Source organism: Rhinolophus hipposideros (genome assembly GCF_964194185.1).
Source record: "Rhinolophus hipposideros genome assembly, chromosome: 19".
Taxonomy (NCBI): domain Eukaryota; kingdom Metazoa; phylum Chordata; class Mammalia; order Chiroptera; family Rhinolophidae; genus Rhinolophus; species Rhinolophus hipposideros.
Genome location: NC_138065.1, coordinates 39,881,205 through 39,901,714, shown reverse-complemented (window position 1 = coordinate 39,901,714; position 20,510 = coordinate 39,881,205). Strand labels below are relative to the sequence as shown.

At 34.9% G+C, this 20,510-nt stretch overlaps 1 protein-coding gene across 1 annotated transcript in view; it reads left to right on the top strand.

Moving 5' to 3' along the window:
• Positions 1 to 20,510, top strand: part of HMCN1 (hemicentin 1) — a 398,907-nt gene that overhangs the window by 239,581 nt on the left and 138,816 nt on the right. The window contains exons 33-40 of the mRNA XM_081026514.1: positions 316 to 424; positions 2,001 to 2,170; positions 3,303 to 3,457; positions 6,957 to 7,080; positions 16,058 to 16,159; positions 17,164 to 17,340; positions 18,046 to 18,197; positions 19,335 to 19,458. Of these exons, the coding sequence (XP_080882640.1) occupies positions 316 to 424; positions 2,001 to 2,170; positions 3,303 to 3,457; positions 6,957 to 7,080; positions 16,058 to 16,159; positions 17,164 to 17,340; positions 18,046 to 18,197; positions 19,335 to 19,458 (1,113 nt within the window). The remainder of the gene's footprint in view (positions 1 to 315; positions 425 to 2,000; positions 2,171 to 3,302; positions 3,458 to 6,956; positions 7,081 to 16,057; positions 16,160 to 17,163; positions 17,341 to 18,045; positions 18,198 to 19,334; positions 19,459 to 20,510) is intronic.

Below are 20,510 nucleotides of genomic sequence, written 5' to 3'. Positions count from 1 at the left end.
TTTTAGAAGTCCCTTTCTCTTATTCTTATGAAAATATGCCATATAAAGTATGGGTCAACTTTCCATTTAGATGGCACCAGCAGCAGCATAGTGCTAGATTAATTGAGAAAAATCCACAATATGTAAAAAGTACATTTATCGATCCTGGCAAGTGTGTATTGTAATATGTATTTCACATTTCAAATCCCCTTCATGTACCAAATTACTGTGACACTTGCCAACGTTCTAAACTGCGACTTAGTATTGTTTAAAGTGATGGCACATTTTTTTTCTTGTATATATTTCATTACAAGCGACATCTCTGTTGTTTTCCAGTGCCGCCGGCTATAGAGGGAGGAGATGAAAGATCTTACTTCATAGTGATGGTTAATAACTTACTGGAGCTAGATTGTCAAGTGACAGGCTCTCCACCACCAACTATCATGTAAGGGTTTTGGTATGTCTTCTAAGTACTGCCCACTTCTTTGTTTGAGTGTTTTAGAGCTGTGTTGAAAGAGGTTCTGTGTCATTGAAAAGTGGTTGTAGAAAGTTATATTCTTTATAGTCCTCTTTTAAAAGACATACTCTATATACAAGGCGGCTTTCACTTCATACTCACAGGGCCCTTAAATTTGTTCAATTAGCGGAATTCCATTTATGCTCTTAGAAATTATATTTTCAGTTCATAGAGACAGACTATTGGGCAGTATCTGTTAGATCTTCCCGAGGCACTGAAATGTTTAATGAATGACTAAATAAAAAGAAATGTACCAGACATGTTAGGGAAATAGAGTTAACATACATATATATTTACCAATTCTTTATTCTCATTCCTTCATTCACAAAGCATTTCTTGAATACTTATCTTGCATTTCCAAAGTACTACAGGATATGCAAAGGTGTAGTCAACTAAGGGAATAAAATGTGTTATAAAACTATATGGAAAATGATTCACTCATAAGAAATGAAAAATAATGTTAAGATTATGTTCATTTTGCTAGTTAACATTATTTAAGCATTTGGTATAAATAATATTTAGGGGCATTTGCCTTGTCTTGTAGCCCAACATTAATAGAAGAATGAAGAACTCAACACTTATTTACTAGGTCCCAACAATATGCAAACTTCTGTGTTATGCCAGGTTTTCTTTATTCTTTTCCTCATTTACTATTTATTTCATAAAATGAGTAAATAGGAAATTAGGCCAAAACACAACTGAGAATTTATATATTTATATATGTATATAAAAATCTAATATATAAATAAATCTAGTTCCTCCAAGAGATATAACACACACACACACACACACTCTCACACACACACACCAAGATGTGATAAAAGATACAGTGACTGCTTAAATAAAAAAAATATATTACAGTAAAAGATACATCAATCCCCCTCAAAATTCTCCCTCTCGCTTTAAATACACTTACCCATCGTTCTTGCCACTTTCTGAAGCAGTTCTGGAAGCCCTCTTTTGTAAGTGTCTTTGGTTGCACTGTTGTGGCTGTCTCGATATCCTGATTGATTCAAAACATTTACCTCTCATGGTCATTTTGACTTTGGGGAAGAGCCAGAAGTCACATGGTGCCAGATCTGGTGAATAAGGTAAATGAGGACTCACCGTAATGTTTTATTTGACAGAAATTGCCATACCAGAAACAATGTGTGACATGGAGCGTTGTCATAATGGAGGATAAAACTGCCCATGTCTCAGACCATTTTCTATGCACGTCATTCAAATGCTCTAATAAGCCCTTATAATATTCAGAGTTCACTGTAGCGTTCCTGGGTACAAATTCAGCTCGCACAATTCCATCAAGGTCAAAATATACAATTAACATCTCCTTGATGGCACTCAGACTCAGCGTTCACCAGATTGTTTGATCACACTTCCATATACTATATTCAAGTAATTTAGTCAGTTATTTAAAATGTATATGTATATATATATATATATATATATATATATATATATATATATATATATATATACACTTCTTTTTGCCTTGTTTCTGTAGGTGGCTGAAGGATGGCCAGTTAATTGATGAAAGGGATGGATTCAAGATTTTACTAAATGGACGCAAACTGGTTATTGCCCGGGCTCAGGTGTCAGATACAGGCCTTTATCGGTGTGTAGCAACAAACACTGCTGGAGACCACAGGAAGGAATTTGAAGTGACTGTTCATGGTATGCTAAAGAAGGGACAAGAGCATTACATTTCAAATTAATTTGTGCATTGTTTCATTATCTAATTCAGATTGTTGCTCTAGATAAATTTTGAGCTGTGGAAAGGAATATAAAGAATGTGAATTTGAGTTAAATAATGGTAGGTTTTAAGTCACTTTGCTAACAGAGACTTACCCAAGAGATACCATGTGAGTGAATATAGACATAACTTAAATGTTAAGAAATCTGTGCTGCATAGAAAGCCAGGGTCTGAGAAATGAGACCAAATAAGATAAAGGAGGCAGGCAGCAAATTCCGAATAAAGGGGTTAGGTCAGCATTGAAGGGTTTAGCCAAAATAAGAGGGAGTGTGAATAAAATCATTTCCAGAAATGGAGGCTGAGGATATTGTACAGGATCCAGGGCACGTAAGTGCATTCGTAAAACTGGCACAATAGTGTTAAAACCATTAATTTAATGATAGAAGCAACTTTCTGCCAGGGTCTTGTGTGTCTCACTGGCCAGCAGAACTTGGGAAGGGAGGGACTGGAATGAGAGACTGGAGAGCCTCTTGGAAGTGACAGCAGAGGTTTCTATGAACATCAACTTTGTTTTCCCCTCCGTCAATGCAGACTGCATGTTTCCTGCTTTTCCAATCCCGTGATGGAATATAACTTGCCTGTTTCTCAGTCTCATTTCCAATTCCTGAGGGAGAGAATCTGGCAGGGCCAGCCTAAATCAAGTTACCATCCTGGGTTCATTCATCCTTGTTTGGGGCAGAGTCATACAGTATGAATATGGATACTGGAAACTCACCCTGATTTAATGAGGTAGTTCTTGAGAAAGGGAGGGACATAATAGATTGGGAAAACTCACCAAAAGTTGTAAGCCAAACATGCATGTAGATTGTAGTTGCTATAAATACATTTTATTTATTCTTTGGAGAATTAGAGATCCATAGTTAAGCAATAAGTAATCACTTAAAATATAAATTAAATGCATGGGATGAAACTTTTTTTTTTTTTAAGAGGGATTTTTCTCTTTTAAAGTTTTGGTTTCAGGTTTTCGCGTATAGATTTTCAAGTGTTTAGCCCACTGATTATGATTTTCATTTCCTCCCTCCCTTCCTTCCTCTTTTCTTCTTTTAAATCTAGTTCCTCCAACAATCAAATCCTCAGGCCTTTCTGAAAGAGCCGTAGTGAAACACAAGCCTATCACCTTGCAGTGCATAGCTAATGGCATTCCAAATCCATCCATTACATGGTTAAAAGATGGCCAACCTGTGAATACTGCCCAAGGAAACCTCAAAGTAAGTATAAATGTCACTGAGTCCCAAATGAGAAAGCTGCATAGATCTTCCTGGAGCTATCACATTCTTCTTTCTTAATGATAGATTTTTCCTGTTGGACAGATTTTGCAGAAAATTTATTAAAACAAGATGTGTTTTCTTTAGAGTTTTTTAGAACTTAACTTAGTATTTTGACTTGAAGAGTGTAATTAATTAAAGAATAATAACCTTAACAATGATATCAATTTTAATATATTGGTTGGTATTTTTACTATTTTGATTTATGCTTAACTATGGTGTGTCATGGATGAACAGTGTTCATCAATATTAAGTCAGAGTATCCCCCATATGTTTACCATAGATTAAGATTAAAGTCATATCAACGTAAACCTAACTGAAATAGTCTTGCAAACATCTTTTAAATAATTTATAAGCTTCAAGAAGGCGAGACTCAATCTCCATGAATAAATTCACTCCTGTATCCTTCACAATGAGTATAGTTCCTGGCATATAACTGTACTTCAGTACATATTTGTTAGATAGATAGATAGATAGATAGATAGATAGATAGATAGATAGATAGATAGATAGACTAATTCATTGATTTCAAACCTGGATATCTATATGATGCATTTAAAAGTCCAAATTAATAGATATTACTGCCAGGATCAAGTTAATTGACGAATGTGTGTTGAACTTTGCTTGTAGTTAGGTTTTCAATAATGAGGGCTGTACTGAATTTTTTTCACAGTACACATGGTAGATATCTGTTCTTTTATTGTTCCTATTCCTATTCCAAATCCAATGAACCTAATCTTGTACTTTGGCTAGTGAAAAGATTCAGTATGTAGCCTTCAAACATAGTGCAAGTAAACAACTGTTTACCTGGAAGATGGGTATTTATAATCCTACAAGAGTATAATTGCAAACTGCAATGAGTAACTCTAAGAGAAAATATGGAGAGGTGTAAGAACACATAATGGGAAAAGCCTTTAAACATGAGAGTAATTTATGGAGAAAGCCTTTGAGCAGAGATCTGAAGAATGTATAGGAGTAAGTGGGTGAATTAAAGGAAAAGAACTGAGTAGGGTATTTCAGAGAAGATGTGCACAGACAAACTTAAAGTAAAGGAGAAGCTGACACCTCTTGAGCTGACACCTATTGAGGGAAAGCAGGCCAGTGGAGTGAGGAGCAGATTGCAAGGACGAGAGTGTTAGGGGAGACTACAGAGCAGCTAGGGGGCATTTAATACCAGTGATTTTATTTTTACTCCAAAGCAATGGGAGATCATCGAAGGGTTTTAAGAGAGGAGAGACATGATCAGGTTTGCATTTGAAGAGTTACCCAGGCCCCTTTTGGAGAATGAATTAAAGGATCAAAAATAGGTATGTGGAAATTAATTAGGGCTTATTTGTCTAGGAGAGAGAGAAGAGAGAAATTTGGACTTTTCATGCTGACCATGGAGATGAGGATATATGGATATATTTGTGAGTTATTTATTGATTAAATTATTAGGGCCCAGTGATAAATTGCTTGTGAAAGGTGAGAGAGAAAGTAAGAGAAGAAATCAAGGAAAACTCGAAGGAAACTCATAGGAACCTAACTTACACAAATGTATATGTTGTCATGCCATTCCGTGAGATAGGAGACTCTAGGAGGACAAGTGTGAAGGGAAAAAAGCTGATTTGAGTTTTAGACTTTTAGGGGTTGAATTGACTTTGAAATAAACTAGTGAAGATGTCGGGTAGATCATTGAATATATGGTCCTGGCGCTCATAGTCAAGCTCTAGCTGGAGATACTGACACATGGATGATATTTGAAACCATGGTCGCTGTTGAATTAATCCACGTGGAGAATAAAGAGTAACAAGAAAGGAGAGAGAACTGACTGAGTCCAGTCTTAAGAAATTATGGCATTGAAAGGTCATGGGCAAAAGTCTAGAAGTGATTATAGATTATAAATGTATGAATGTGTTGCTTAGCATGTTTTGTACAGTATGGCTGGAGAATAGTGGGAGTTTACATGGGAGTATATGGAGAGAAGATCATTTGGGGTTGGACTGTGGTAAGCCTGGAAGGCTATGCTGAGTTAGGATTTCATTTTGGGCAAAGTGGGGAGCCATGAATGAGCTTTGACGGAGGACTGGTAAAAGGATCAACTTTGCATTGTAGACAAATTATTTTGGCATTGGTATGCAAGATAGATTAACAGTTTGGGAGGTTGGAGACACTGGAATATAATTAAGCTATTATAATGCCATAGTGGTTATGAGACTGGAAAATAGGGGATCTGAGAAACATGGAGTGGTAGAATTAATAGGAAAGTTATAGTGGGCTATGAAACCCAGAAGACTGGGAGAATATTGGATGCCATTAAACAAGATTGGAAACATGCAGTGAGAAGTAGGTTTAGAGATACAAGGAAACAATTAAAGCGTTGTTTTGGATATGTTAAATTTCATGTGCTAACCTGTCCGGCAGATAGCTGGAGCCACAAGTACTGAGCTCAGGAGAGAAGTGGAGGCCAACGCTATAAATTTAGGAGTCTGTGCAAGATTCTTCACTGAAGCCAAGCGTTTGGTTGAAAACTGTCAGAAAGTTAACTTTCCTCTTTATGGGACAGGAGAAGGAAGCAGACTCTGTAAAGTAACCTAAGAAATTCAGAGAATGAGAACTGAGGGAAAATGCTATATCTGCAACATTCAGAGAATAGAGCAATTCAAGGAATAGGTACCAAGTTTCCCTGAAAATAAGACCAGGTCTTATATTAATTTTTGCTCCAAAGATGCATTAGGACTTATACTTGGGGGATGTCATCCTGAAAAATCGTGCTAGGGCTTATTTTCCAATTAGGTCTTATTTTGGCGAGAAATTCGATAGGTAGTCAACAACGCCAAATGCTAAAGATGATGAGAGAGTCTGCGATTACTACATGGGCTGCTGGATATTGTGATTGGAAGTTACTGGTAGCCTTCGAATAATCAGTTGTAAAAAAATAATCACTGAATTTCTAGTTCCAAAATGGTGGTAGCCAGTTGCAGTGGGTTTAAGAGGGAAGTAAGGAAATACAGGAAGAAATTTATCTGCATTTCCATGACTCATATTTTATAATTTTTTATTGTTTTTCTGGCCCCCATGACCATTTAATCAAAAAAGATTGTTGTTTTAAAGCTATTTATGAAGTGTTATATAAATGTGACCATGTTTTTTCAAATAGCTTACATTTTCATCACATACCTCATAGTTCAGTGCTAAAGTCTTTCAATCAGTGGAGTTTTATGACTCTACCAGCAGGCTGGCCTTCGGTGATTTTCTCCAATGAGTAAGAAAAGCTTTTCAATCCGTCCATTTTCTACTGCATGATGGAGTGATCTGGCTCTTAATCTATCAAGACATAATTAAGATATTGGCATAAAAATATTATTAGGTATACATTTAAATGAGTTCCTCTATCTTAGCAAATGTTTTTAAGTCCAAGTGTAAAGTACCAAATGTTGCCATGCTTTCTGCTCCCAATTAGATTCAGTCTTCGGGTCGAGTTCTACAAATTGCCAAAGCCCTGATGGGAGATGCTGGCAGATACACTTGTGTGGCTACCAACGCGGCTGGAGAAGCACAACAGCATTTTCAGCTGCATGTGCATGGTAATGTCATTCCCACATCTTAACTAAAGAATATCTCTAGGATCCTTTTTTAAACATAGTGGGCTCATTTTTATTGAATTACGGTTGAAAAATAATAAATGTTTTAGCGTATATGAAAAAAACCTAGGTAGCTTTTTTTGTTTTTAACGTTATTGCAATTATAATTGATCATATTAAGATCTTTAGTTTTCAAGTTGTCAAATAGGACGTGTTGAAGCTCATAAATAAATAAACACATTGCCTTGTGTTTTAAATTATTTGAATCTTGTTAACTGATTAGCTTTCCACAGATAACTTTCGTTGAAAAGATAAAAATTGCAACATTGTTTTTTCGCATTAGTTTTCATTTTCTTGCCTGCCGATAAGAGGGATTTCATGAGTAGAAGCTATCCTTGACTTGGGATGTTCTCTCATGTGCTTTAATAAAATGTCTGGTGGCCATGGAATACCTCATGAATGTTACAGCTTTACAGTAAACTTGAAAGACTACCTGACCTTGAAAGTAAGACTTCTGATCTCTAGAGAGTCATCAGACAGGGCTAAGAAATGCAGGCTTGGACTTCCTTAATTCAGCCAAGGATATTGGCAGAGAGCTATTCAAGATCTCTATGTATGCATTGTTCATTTTCTTTAATTCCCATGATTGCATGTTAAACCATTGTTTCTTCTACCTTCTCTTCTTTTCTTTCTTCCTTTTTCTTTCTTCCTTCCTTTCTCCTTCCCTCTTCCCTCCCTCCCTCCTTCCCTCCTTCCTTCCTTCCTTTCTTTTTTTCTCTCTTACATATATTCACTCCACATTTACCGAGTAATTTAACCTAGGAGAGTTTAACCTTAGGCAATCAGTAAATATTTAACAAATGAAAGAGCGAATAGTAAGTAAATGAAAAAATTTTAATTGAACATTAAATTCTTTTAATCGTATTCTTTTATTTAAATCAACCACTTAAAAGATTCAAATTATCAGTTCCCTTAAATGTTTTCAATAAACCAATTTATTCTTTCCCCAGTTCCCTAAATATGAACACTTAACTTACGGATGTCATACACACAAATCATGTTCCTTAAGAGGACCTTTATTTTTTTTACTGACTAACTAACTTAAAGACCAATATCTGATTGTAACCATCTTGGAATTGGCTCACAATGCTTAAGGGTTTGGGGACAGGCTGACCCTGCTCTCCCTTAAGTAGCCTTGAATTGAACTTGTTCCTCGTAAGGCCTAATATATCTCCCTGCTCGTCTTTGGCAACTGTCTCCAGCACATACTCAGACTTCCACTTCCATCTAAGAGTGTGCTGGGAGGGGTGGGTTTGCTATCCTTTCGCTGTTTTCCTGCCCTGAATCTCCATTTTTCCTTCTTGTACAGGCAGTTTATCCTTCCCTTCCGACAATTTCAGTCCTTATCTACTGTCCATTGTTGGCTAAGGGGAAGCAGTTAAGTGGGATAGCTGGTTATGTTACAATCATCTCACACACTGGAGTCAGGCCGACTTTGATTTGTGTTCTGTGCTAATCATGATCTAGGTCACCTTGAGAAAATTATTTAGTTTCCCTGACTTGTAGAGTGCTTTAGTGGTGTTAGGTATAAAATACCTCCCACTTCTACTCTCTCAGGTGTTATCAAAAAGAAGGATGCTTTTGTTCTCTAGATTGGCTTAAAATACTTAAATGAAGACTCTGTAATGAAGAACAGAATGTATGTCTCCAGAACTGGGAAGAACTACTCTTTATTGTTTGGGATACTCAAACTCCAATGTTTAGGAAAATCACACATATTGCATGTTAAAAATACAGTCTCCTGGGCCCAGTCGCAGGTCTTCTGAAACAGCGTCTCTCATGCAAGTGGTCTGTGTGCTGTTACTTGGAGAAACTTACAGACTTGCCAATGTCATTAAGAGTGACTGAAAAACAGAGTCCATGAAAGAAAGAAAGCCTCCCATCAAATACTGAGCAATAACAGAAGAGAAGAAGCAGAGTCAATATGTAGGAAAACAGAAGTCTATAAACCCAGTGCCTGATTATGCTAACAAAAAGTACGTTAGCAGGAGATGCAATTAGAGTACACACCTGTATGGAAAATTATCAGAGAGGTGAGGAGCAAGCTGGAAGACATCTGGGTTAATGTGAAAAGTAAGAGAAACAGAAGGTTAGTCATTGTAAGGATTTATTAGAAAGTACTGAATCAGGTGGAGAATATAAAGCAATCTTTTTGATACGAATCACAATTAGAATAGAGGTAAGATACAATAATAGCTGAAAATGTTTCATCTAATACCATCTTGACTTGTCTGGATAACAGTTCATTAACCTGAATGTAGGTTAAATGATAATGTGATTGAATTTAATACTTTTTATGACCAACCTGGAGGAAAGAGTTGGCCACGTACATATGACAAGAGTCTGGACAGAAAACTGGCATATCCTCTTGCATCACTGCAACATTTAGTTGGATACAAATGGCTCTGAATTTGAATCGTCCTCTTTCATACTTGTATTAATAGCTTCAGTGAGAATTGGAGATGGTAAAAAAAAAAAAAAAACTGTAGGAATTTGTAAGGAATTAGTTGGTCATAGATTTCAAAAAGATCTCACAGGTTAAAATGACAAGTTAATCTAATATGAAAAACTATATTAGAATAGAGTGGAAGAAAAGTGGCTTAAAGACACCACACATTGAAAGACTTGATGTATTAGCGGCTGTCTTCAATTACTATAAATATGGCACTTCGATTTCATCCTAAAGGTAAATAATTTTAGAAGTCAATAATAGGAGCTTATAATAGTCTGAAGAATAAGAGAGGAGTTAGATCTGTTCTACTCTCACTCCCTGAATGCTTCCAAAGCATTATATCTAGTTCTGGTGCCATATATTAAAAGGGACATTGGAAAATCTATAGGAAGGCAACTATCACTTAATGTAGTTCATTTATGAATTTATTTAACCCATTCTATAGTTGCCTTTTAATTAGGATTTGTTTTTATTCCAACCTTTATTGAGGGGTTAACACATTCAGCAAACGAGCATTTATGACAGTTTGTCATCCAAAAGTGTTCAATCCTAAGAAACTCAACTTTCCAATTGTTTAATGTTTTCCTTTCATATAAAAAAAATCATAATGCTTCCATTCTTCTCAAGCATGACAAAAAAAAAAAAAAAAAAGTAAGTCTTACAAAAGGTGAAGTAAGGGTGCATGGTCTCCTGGACTGGAAGACCAAGTTACGATCATGAGAAACAGAATATTCTCATGCTCCCTTGGGGTTTCCAGGGGGAGTTCTGTCTATTATAGAAAGCAGAAGCTCTCACTAGGTGGTCCTTTTTGATCATCAAAGTTTCATAATTCTGTAAGTTCTAATTCTCTAGACAAAACTATGAAATTATATCTAAACCTCAGATATTTGCCAAGTGAGACAGATGTTTCCACAAACAAATGATTATTTGGGGTCTAATGGCTCAAGCATTCATTTCATCTGCACTTAATTATTTCCTAGGAAAAAAAAAAATCAACCATGGTGAGGCACCAGAAGTCCAATGTTGTGGATAAAAGCGTGGACTTTGAATTTGGGTTCCTAAACTGCCAAGTGATAACTGTAGAACAGTGAGTTTAGTGTTAACTGTTTGAAAGTTCAGTTTCCTCATCTGTAAAGTGGAAAGGATAATGATAATACCATGCTCAGGAGGTTGTTGTGAGTGTTGGAAGGATGAAATGAAAGATGACACGTGAAGAGCTTAGCCTGTTGTCCGGTTCCTAGTCATTATCTGTAAATGGTATTTTAACCATTAGTTTGGCCTAACTCGTACTTAGCTTCTGGCTCTTCTCACTGCACCAACATTTTAACAAATACATCTAAAGTCCTGCTGCCTTTGCTGTTAGCCAGGAACCATCTAGGGTCTGTATTAGTTGTCTGGTGAAAACATTAGTGAAGCACCCCTTAATTTAATTTTATTATTTTAGAGTATTTGCTTGGCTAACATCTGCTAACACCCACTTAAAAAAGGTTTTCGCTTTCGTTGCTGGGTTTTGCTTTATAGCTCATTTGTGGCCTAAAAGAGATTGGGAATATTGTAGGGAACTTTGTTTTTCTTTCTTTCTTAATGGGTAACTTTAGTTCAGGACTCTACTATACTATTTTCTCAGTATAGGTGAATTTATTACTCACTATATCATCATTTTGGTGGTTAAGGAGGATTAACTCAACCATGTAATTTTTAGATCAGTTATGTATTAATTCAAATTGAACCAAGATTTGAAAAAGTCAACTCGTGCCTTTGAGTGATTAAAATAATAGGCAGAGTCTAGCCTATGATGTGTCCTGAAGAAGGTGTTGTGGTTTTGGCATGCAATTTTTGGAAGAAGGAAAATAGAGGCAAAAACCAACAAGTACAATGGAATTCAACCTCCTGTTTGGAGTATGCAGACGTCTTCTCATTGTTAACATAACATACTGTTACCTTACTAATGCTTCTGTCTAGAAAATTGTTCACCTAAATTCAAAATTGCAACACTATTCCTTTAAGAAGAGAATAAGTGAATTTATATTTCTATTTACTTTTTACCTAAAAATGTCCGAGCACCATCTATTAAAAAGACTATTTTACCCCACTGAATGAGTTTAGCACTCTTGTTGAAAATCATTTGACTTTAGATGTAAGGGTTTATTTCTATAATCTCAATTCTATTCCACTGCCTAAATGTCTATCCTTAACGCCTATATCACACTGCCTTTTTCATTCCTTTTCCATCCAAATAAAATTGTACATATTTAAATGTGATGATTTATATATATATATATATATATATATATATATATATATATATTTATATATATATATACACTTTGTGAACTGATTACTACAATCAGATTAGTTAACATACCCTTTATTTCATAGTTCCCTATGTGTATGTGCGCATGTGTGTGTGGTGAGAACACTTAAGATCTACTCTCTTAGCAACACAGTATTATTAACTATAGTCACCATGCTGTACATTAGATCTCCAGAGCTTATTCATCTTATAAATCAAGGCTTGTACCCTTTGACCAACATCTCCCCATTTCCTCCACTCCCTCAGCCGCTGGTAACCATCATTCTACTCTCCATTTCTGTGAGTTGAACTTTTCTCTATATAAGTGAGATCATACAGTATTTGTCATTCTCTGTTTGGCTTATTTCACTTAGCGTAATGTTCTATAGGTTCATCCATGTTGTTTCAAGTGGCAGGATTTCCTTTCTCATAGCTGAATAATGTGTGCGTGTGTGTGTGTGTGTGTGTGTGTGTGTGTGTGTGTGTGTATCTTACATTTTCTTTATCCGTTCATCCATTGATGGACATTCAGGTTGTTTATGTATCTTGGCTATTGTGACTCATGCTTCAGTGAACATGGAGGTCCAGATGTCTTTTTGAGATACTGATTTCATTTCCTTCTGATATATTCCCAGAAGTGGGATTGCTGGATCATATGGTATTCCTATTCTTAACTTTTTGAGGAACCTCCATACTGTTTTCCATAGTGGCTGTGCCAATTTACATTCCAGCAACTGTGCATGAGGGTTCCCTTTTCTCTACATTCTCACCAACACTTGTTCTCTCGTACTTTTCATAATAACCATCCTAACAGGTGTTAGGTGATATCTCATTGTGGTTTGATTTGCATTTCCCTGATGATAAGTGATGTTGAGTACCTTTTCATGTACCTGCTGGCCATTTGTATTTTGTATGTCTTCTTTGGAAAGATGTCTATTCAGATCCTTTGCAAATTATTTAATCAGATTTTTTTTCTTTCTTTCCTTTTTTAGCTATCGAATTGTATAAGTTTCTTACATATTTTGGATATAAACCCCTGATCAAATGTACAGTTTGCAATTATTTTCTCCCATTCAGTAGGTTGCCTTTTCATTTTGTTGATGGTTTCCTTTGCTGTGCAGAAGCCTTTTAGTTCGATGTAGCCCCACGTGTTTATCTTGCTTTTGTTTGTTATGTTGTTGGCATCATATCCAAGAAATCATTGCTAAGACCAAGGTCAAGAGCTTGGTCCCTGTGCCTTCTTCTAGGAGTTTCGTGGTTTCAGGTCTTACATTTAAGTCTTTAATTCATTTTGAGTTGATTTTTAAGTACCATACCATCTTGATTAAATTGATTGATTGTCCTATGTTAAACCAACCCTGCCTTCCTGGGATAAGTCCTCCTTAGTCATGGTGTATAATCCGTTTTATACATTGCTAGATTCGGCTTACTAGCATTTTGTTGATTATTTTTGTGTCTGTCTTCATAAGGCACGTTAGTCTGTAGCATCTTTTTAATGGCTGTCTCTGTCTGGTTTTGTTATCATGGTAAACCTGGCTTCTTAAACTGATTGAAGAAGTGTTCCCTCTCTGCTATGTTTTGAAAGAGTTTGTGAAGGGTTCATGTTAATTTTTCAGTAAAGTTATATGTGCCTGGCATTTTCTTTGCGGGACATTTTTGATCACTAATCCGGAGTTCTGAAAAAGTTGATTTTGACAATATTTCAGTGCTCTTTTTAAAAAAAACAAAACAAAACAAAACAGAGTAGTGGGTTTTTGGAGTCCTTACTCTGCCATTCTTCCTGACATCTAATCTTTTTCCTTTAAGTTCTCTAGTGCAGTAAAAAATAACCAATGCACTCCATAGCCTTTTTATTTCTTATTCCTACATATTGTTTTATTGCAGCAGCTACATAGTCTGTCAAAGCCTTCAGTGATCGCTTCAGTCCAGAAGGCTTTAAGTGAATATTTAAGTAACTGATTCGAAGGACTGTGCCGTGGACTAATTATTTTTCCTTTCCAGTTAAAAAAGTCAGATAACCATATTTAAAGGTCTTTTGCCCTTAAATACCATATCATCAATCACAATCAGTGCAGAAAACAGAAACATTCTAGTTATTTTAAACAAAAAAAATGTTAATACATTGAATTAGGTAGATACAAAGGAACAAAGGATGGATACAGGTGCGAAAGAGGTGTGGGTTCTATGTTTTGTCTTTAGGAATAACTTCCAGAAAAACAGAGATCTGACCCACAAAGACATCTACTTCTGAGGACAGACTTTGTTTAACACTTGCCAAAAACCAACTTTGAATTTTATTGCCTTTTTTGTAGTTTTGCTTGCTTGTTTTCTTTGGGGTTGACTTCTGCGTTTTTATTATTCCTTTATTCCTGACTTCTTTTGGTGTATTTAATTGTCTTTTTCTAGAATGTAAATTGAATCCTTAAAACATTTTTTTCATTATTTCTTAGATTTTAGTATATTAATTTCGGCGGTAAAATTTCCTTTAAATATTGTATTGCTTGGTGACATTCCATAGATTTTAATTTTAATTGATCTCGTTCTAATTTATCTTTCTAATCCTATACTTCTATCTTGATTTTTCTCTTTAATGAGGTTTTCCCCATGCAGAAAGATTTATATTTTTATTATTGATTTCTACTCATTTTTATTATAGTTTTATTAAATTGTGGTATAAATGCTTTATTGACAATTTTGTGGCCTAATAGATAGTCTATTTTGAAAATATTCTATTGACATTTGAAAAGAATATTTATTCTTTGTTAACTATAAATACACATACACAAATACACACACAATCTGTATGGGTAATTTTATTTTTCAAATTATTTAAAACTTTATTTTTGTTTCATGCATAGTCAATTTCTGAGAAAGGGGTACTAAAATATACTACTTTTATATTTTTCACGTTTTCTCTTCTTTTGAACAACTTTTGCTTTGTTATTCAATGCATAAAGCATTGTCATTATAATGGATTCTTCATGAATTGTAACAGTTTAATCAACAGAAAGCATGTTGCTTTGTTGTGTTTAATGATTTTTGCTTTGTATTCCAGTTTGTCAGAAATTGATATTCACCCTTGTTGTCCTTGGCAAACCTTTCTCTGGCTCTTTATTATGAACATTTTTATGGGTTCTTTTTTTTTTTTTTTAATTTGTGCTTTTTATCTATTTGGATTTTTTTAATTTAAAAAATTGTCTTAATTCTCGAATAGTGTCAATAATTGTCTGCCTATTGACCAAGAAAATGAAGTCACTCACATTTATACTCTTGATTCATAATTTAATTTTATTTCTGCCATCTTATTTAGGTCTAATCATTTTTCTTATTCTCCTTTCTCCTCTGTTTTTGCTAACTTAATGGATCAATTGTTTGTATATGAAGTGGGGAAGAGGGGCTCAAGTGCATTGAATGAGTTAAATTTAGCAAATCTTTAAAATATATTTTAAAATAAACTTTATGTATTAACTTATATCGATGGCATCTTTTCCAAATAAGACCTCTAGTCTATTTGTCATTTTTTGATCCCAGAATCCCTTCTATGCTCCTTGAGACAGTGTTGAAAACGTGGGCCATTTTTCCAAGTTGTTATTCCTTTCCTGCTATGCCTCTTAGACTTACTGAATTCCCACAGTAAACAACAGACCAGTATTAGCTAGGATTATTTAAAGTGGAAAATGCAGTTTTCTGTTTTATTTTGTTAACAATGTAACTTTAATTTTTATATCGAAAGAAAATAACTTATAAACAAACAAAAAATGGTTCTAATTTCTCTGCAATGGTTTAAAATAGTCAGATATTTTGAGAAATATCGATTCTTTTCCTTCACTAGAAGAGGTCAAATGTGATAGATTACTTCTTAGTGAAGGCATTTTACCATGAGACCAATCAAATTTATTGGAATAAAAAATAAATACCCTTCTACCTTTTTTCTACTCTGCTAATCTACAATTCTAAGGATATTCCTTTCTGGGCATAGAGAAATGGATGATCCAGAAAAACTATTAAAGTCTTGTTCTCATCCAGGTCTTCAATTCTATTCACTACTATACTTTAGTTTTATTCCAAATATATTAGTGTATCTATATGAAAGAGATGGCAATTCATACTGAGAAAACATCCAATTTAAATATGATACTTACATGAATTAATTATCGTTTTGGGGCTTCTTGCAGAACCACCCAGCCTGGAGGATGCAGGGAAGATGCTCAATGAAACTGTGGTGGTGAACAGCCCTATACAGCTGGAGTGCAAGGCAGTTGGAAATCCCTTGCCTGGTATGTTTACTTATGGACTCTGAACTTATTAACATTTTAAGATTTCTGGGAATAGCTAAATCTGTTTGTGAGCATGATATATTACTAATAAAGGAAAGATGATAAAATACATGTCAAGAGTCAAAGGATATCATTAGGTGGGTAGATGATACTTTTGAATTTTTATTGCTTTTAGCTATGTGAAATAATTTACCCATTTAAACAATGCAGAAATATGTGACTAATTGTCTTATTGTCCTTACTGTGTCCACAAAACACACACTGGTATTTTATATACATTTATGTTAAAAAATATTTTTTTCTCTAGTCCAGATTGATTATCTTTATAAATCAGTCATTTGATGTGACTATTATTTTGTTTATTCTCACCACTGGTAAGTTATATGAATCAATAATAATATAACTATTTTGAGGCTTATAGTGTTTGGTTTTGAGTTGATATGTAGACAAAAAATTTTTAAATATATGTATTTTTTAGTTTTTGATTACAGTTGACATACCAAATTAGTTTCAGGTGTACAGCATAGTTATTAGACATTTATATAACTTACAAAGTGATCACCCTAATAAATCTAGTACCCATCTGGCACCATACATAGTTACTACAATATTATTGACTATTCCCTATGCTGTATTTTATATCTCTGTGACTGTTTTTATTTTAATTTTTTTATAGATGAGAGGAATGTGTACAACAAAAAGAAATAGAATCAGTTTAAAGTTTGCTACCAAAAGATATTCATACATTAGAGATAATATAGAGAATATCCTTTCTTATAAATTAATTTCAGGGCTCTTTTATTCGTATGGCTATTCTTGTTTTTCTTAGGGTTACCTCCACTTAAAAATCAACCCTAAGAAGATATTTAGACAGGTTAAACTGAAATGATAAATATGAATAAAGCAATTATTACTCTTTTATTTAAGCTCCAATGTAGTGTATGTATTGAGTTTCTAAAAGAAAAATCTTAAATAGAAGGGCTTCTCTCGTCTTCCCCTTGCAGCTATTACATGGTACAAAGATAATCGTCCACTCTCAGGTTCCACCGGTGTGACTTTCTTAAACAGAGGACAGATCCTTGATATTGAAAGTGCCCAGATCACAGATGCGGGCATATATAAATGTGTGGCCATCAACTCAGCTGGAGCAACAGAGTTATTTTATAATCTACACGTCCATGGTTAGTACTGCTTCTCCTAGATTCATCCTGGGATAAAGAAACATTCAAAATGATTTTATTGTCCTTCTATAAAATGCTAGTATAAATATTTAACAGTGTTTTAGTATCATCTTTATTAAAGAGTGCAATGTTCTAAAACTGATAAATGTTTTTATTTCCTGATTTCTATTAAAATGCTCTATTTTCACATACTGTTGAGCTTAAGTTTGCTTTAGATGAATTGTTGAATAGTTCATCAACGATCTTATCAGCTAATGACAACAGCTTTATTTGTGAATGATTGTCTATCAGGATCATAATGTTAAACAAATATTTCTAAGTTATTATCACTAATAACGCTTTTAAGATAACTTGGTAGTTAACGTACTAAAGTGGATACAGTGGAGGGACATATATACACACAAGAGCCTAGAAATCAAGTAATAGAAATCCACTGTGACATCAAAAACTGGATTTCCTAAAAAAGGGGCAAAACCTATGTTTTTCATCTGTAAGATGGAGAAACTGATAATTGCCCTACTTACCTCACAGAATAGATGTGATTAGAATCCCAAATAAGAGATGTGAAAGAATTTAAGGGGGGAGGTGAAATCTTCTGTGTGTTAACATATCTTACTTTTATTTATATATATTTTTATTCCTTTTATTCCTTTTTATTTATATATATATTTTATTCCTATATATATATATTTTATTCCTTTTCAGTGCCCCCATCGATTTTTGGCAGCAATAACATGGTGGCTGTGGTGGTTAATAACCTGGTGAGGTTAGAATGTGAAGCCAGAGGTATCCCTGCCCCAAGTCTGACCTGGTTGAAAGATGGGAGCCCCGTCTCTGGTTTCGCTAATGGGATACAGGTACTTTCCATCATTCCTTCAGTGAAATCTACTACGTGTTTATTCAGCACGGGAAGTACAAACAGGTAAAGCTGTTGAAGAGATTTGGAGAATAAGGATTCACAAATGTTATCCAAAAGCGTACACATATACATCCATAAATACTATGGACACACAATTGGGATTTCTAAACAATTCGTTAAAAGCTCAGTATATTTAAGAGTTCCTGTATATCTTATACAGTGCTGTAGTTTGACCATTTGTGTTAAATACTTTCTACCTTTCCACCCCCATTCCCTGCCACCGCCACAACAGACACCTTTCACAAAGGAAAGTTCATCAACAACAAAAAACGGGAATTTTTTGGTAGAGTTTACATTTAAATATATGGAAATAGTAATGAGTCAGAAAACCATATAGAATGTATTTACTTCTGCAAAATCATTAAATAATAAAGTAAGAAATCATAAAGGCAACATTATGAGAAAGGAAATTAGTCTAAAAATTTTAAGTGCTTTACACTGACTCAAAATTAAACGTACAGAAACACACATATCTCATTTAAAGTGCACTTTAATTTTATTCTGCCTAGCAGATAACGTAGTTCTCCCACCATTCATTCTACTTCTTGATTTTTTTTCTTGAAAATCCAGTGCTTGCGGAATTTGGGATCATAAATGATCTGGAGTTAATGTCAGTATTTTAGAGGTATAACTAAATCGATGGGATAAAAGAGCAGTGAAAGTGACTAATTAATTTATTTGACTGCTACTTTGCTGCTACTTTGAATGTCTTTCTGGTTCTCCCAAAGAAAAATTAAGAGGATTAGCTCTTCTTATTCCTGCCTCTTCTCATCTTTCTCCCATGGTGGCTTTCTCTCTCTCTATAGTCAGTATGGATGAAATTAGACCTTCACTTGATCTTGTACATCAAGACTTGTTTTCCGCAGTTATTACCAAATTTGTTTGGTTCTGGCCCCTCAGTCTTCTCCCACAGATATGAGAGGGGATTAAATGATGCTTGCCCACTTTAAAATATCCAAGTAGAAATCAAAGGCAAATGTCAATTGATCAACCTCAGAAAATAAGAGGAAAAATCTGTTTACACCTGCTATTCTTAAGGGGTATGTTGGTTATGTAGCTTTCTTATCGTTGATAGGTTCTGTCTGGGGGTCGCATTCTAGCTTTGACCAGCGCCCAAATCAGTGACACAGGAAGGTACACCTGCGTGGCAGTGAATGCTGCTGGGGAGAAGCAAAGGGACATTGACCTCAGAGTATATGGTGAGACATTTTAATAATTATTTCTTCTCTGATACAGCTGTGTTTAAGTCCTAAGATCATTGAAGAAAGTTAAGGGAAGTTTTTGACAGTGAAAAACTAGGAACAGTAGAAATGGTATTACAAGGTTAGTTCAAATCAGATTCTCCCTTCTGCCTTACATTTAACTTTAACTAATTTTCCTCTTTTAAAGTTCTGAGACCTTAAAATGCATACATGCGACATGTGGGGTGTTGGTTTTATGGGGTACCCTGAGGACCATGACTATGGAGAATGGCTTTGCAAGTTGGAGCATACAATTGTGCCCCTAAAGCAAGCATCCGTTCAAGTAGCTTTTTTGGTCTACAAGTATTCTACTCGAAGCCTTGATTTTATTACTTTTTAACTATCTTTACAATTAGCATATTTTGTAGTTAGCATTGTCTATGAATTAAAGGCTATTTGAGAAGCAAAAGTTAAACTAAGCATAAATGAATAAACAAATCAGAAACAGACTCATAGATAGGTACAGAGAACAAACTGATGATTGCCAGATGGGAGGGGTGTTGCGGGGATGGGTGATAAAGGGGAAGGGATTAAGAAGTACAAATTGGTAGTTATAAAAATAGTCACAAGGATGTAATATGGGAATATGGTGAATAATCTGATAATAACTATGTATAGTGCCAAGTGGGTACTGGACTCACTGGGGGGATCATTTTGTAAATTACATGGCTTTCTGACCACTGTGCTGTACACCTGAAACTAATATAAAATAATGTTGGATGTCAACTGTAATTGAAAAAAAAGTTAAACTAAGCATGAACTTAGACAAAATTCAAGTTTTTTCCCCTTATGTCTGGTGCAGCTGTAAGGTACAAAGAGGAATGTCTTTTGCACTGGGCTCTTTGCTGGGGCCATCACAGCAAAGCCCCTCCCCCCAGAAGAAAGTTGTGGCCTTCTATCCGTAGATTACACTTGTCATTCCACATTTTAGTACCTTTGCATTTAGAATTCTTTCTGGCTTTTTACAGCGTCTTATTTCCACTATATTTCTTGGTTTGGGGTTCCATGGA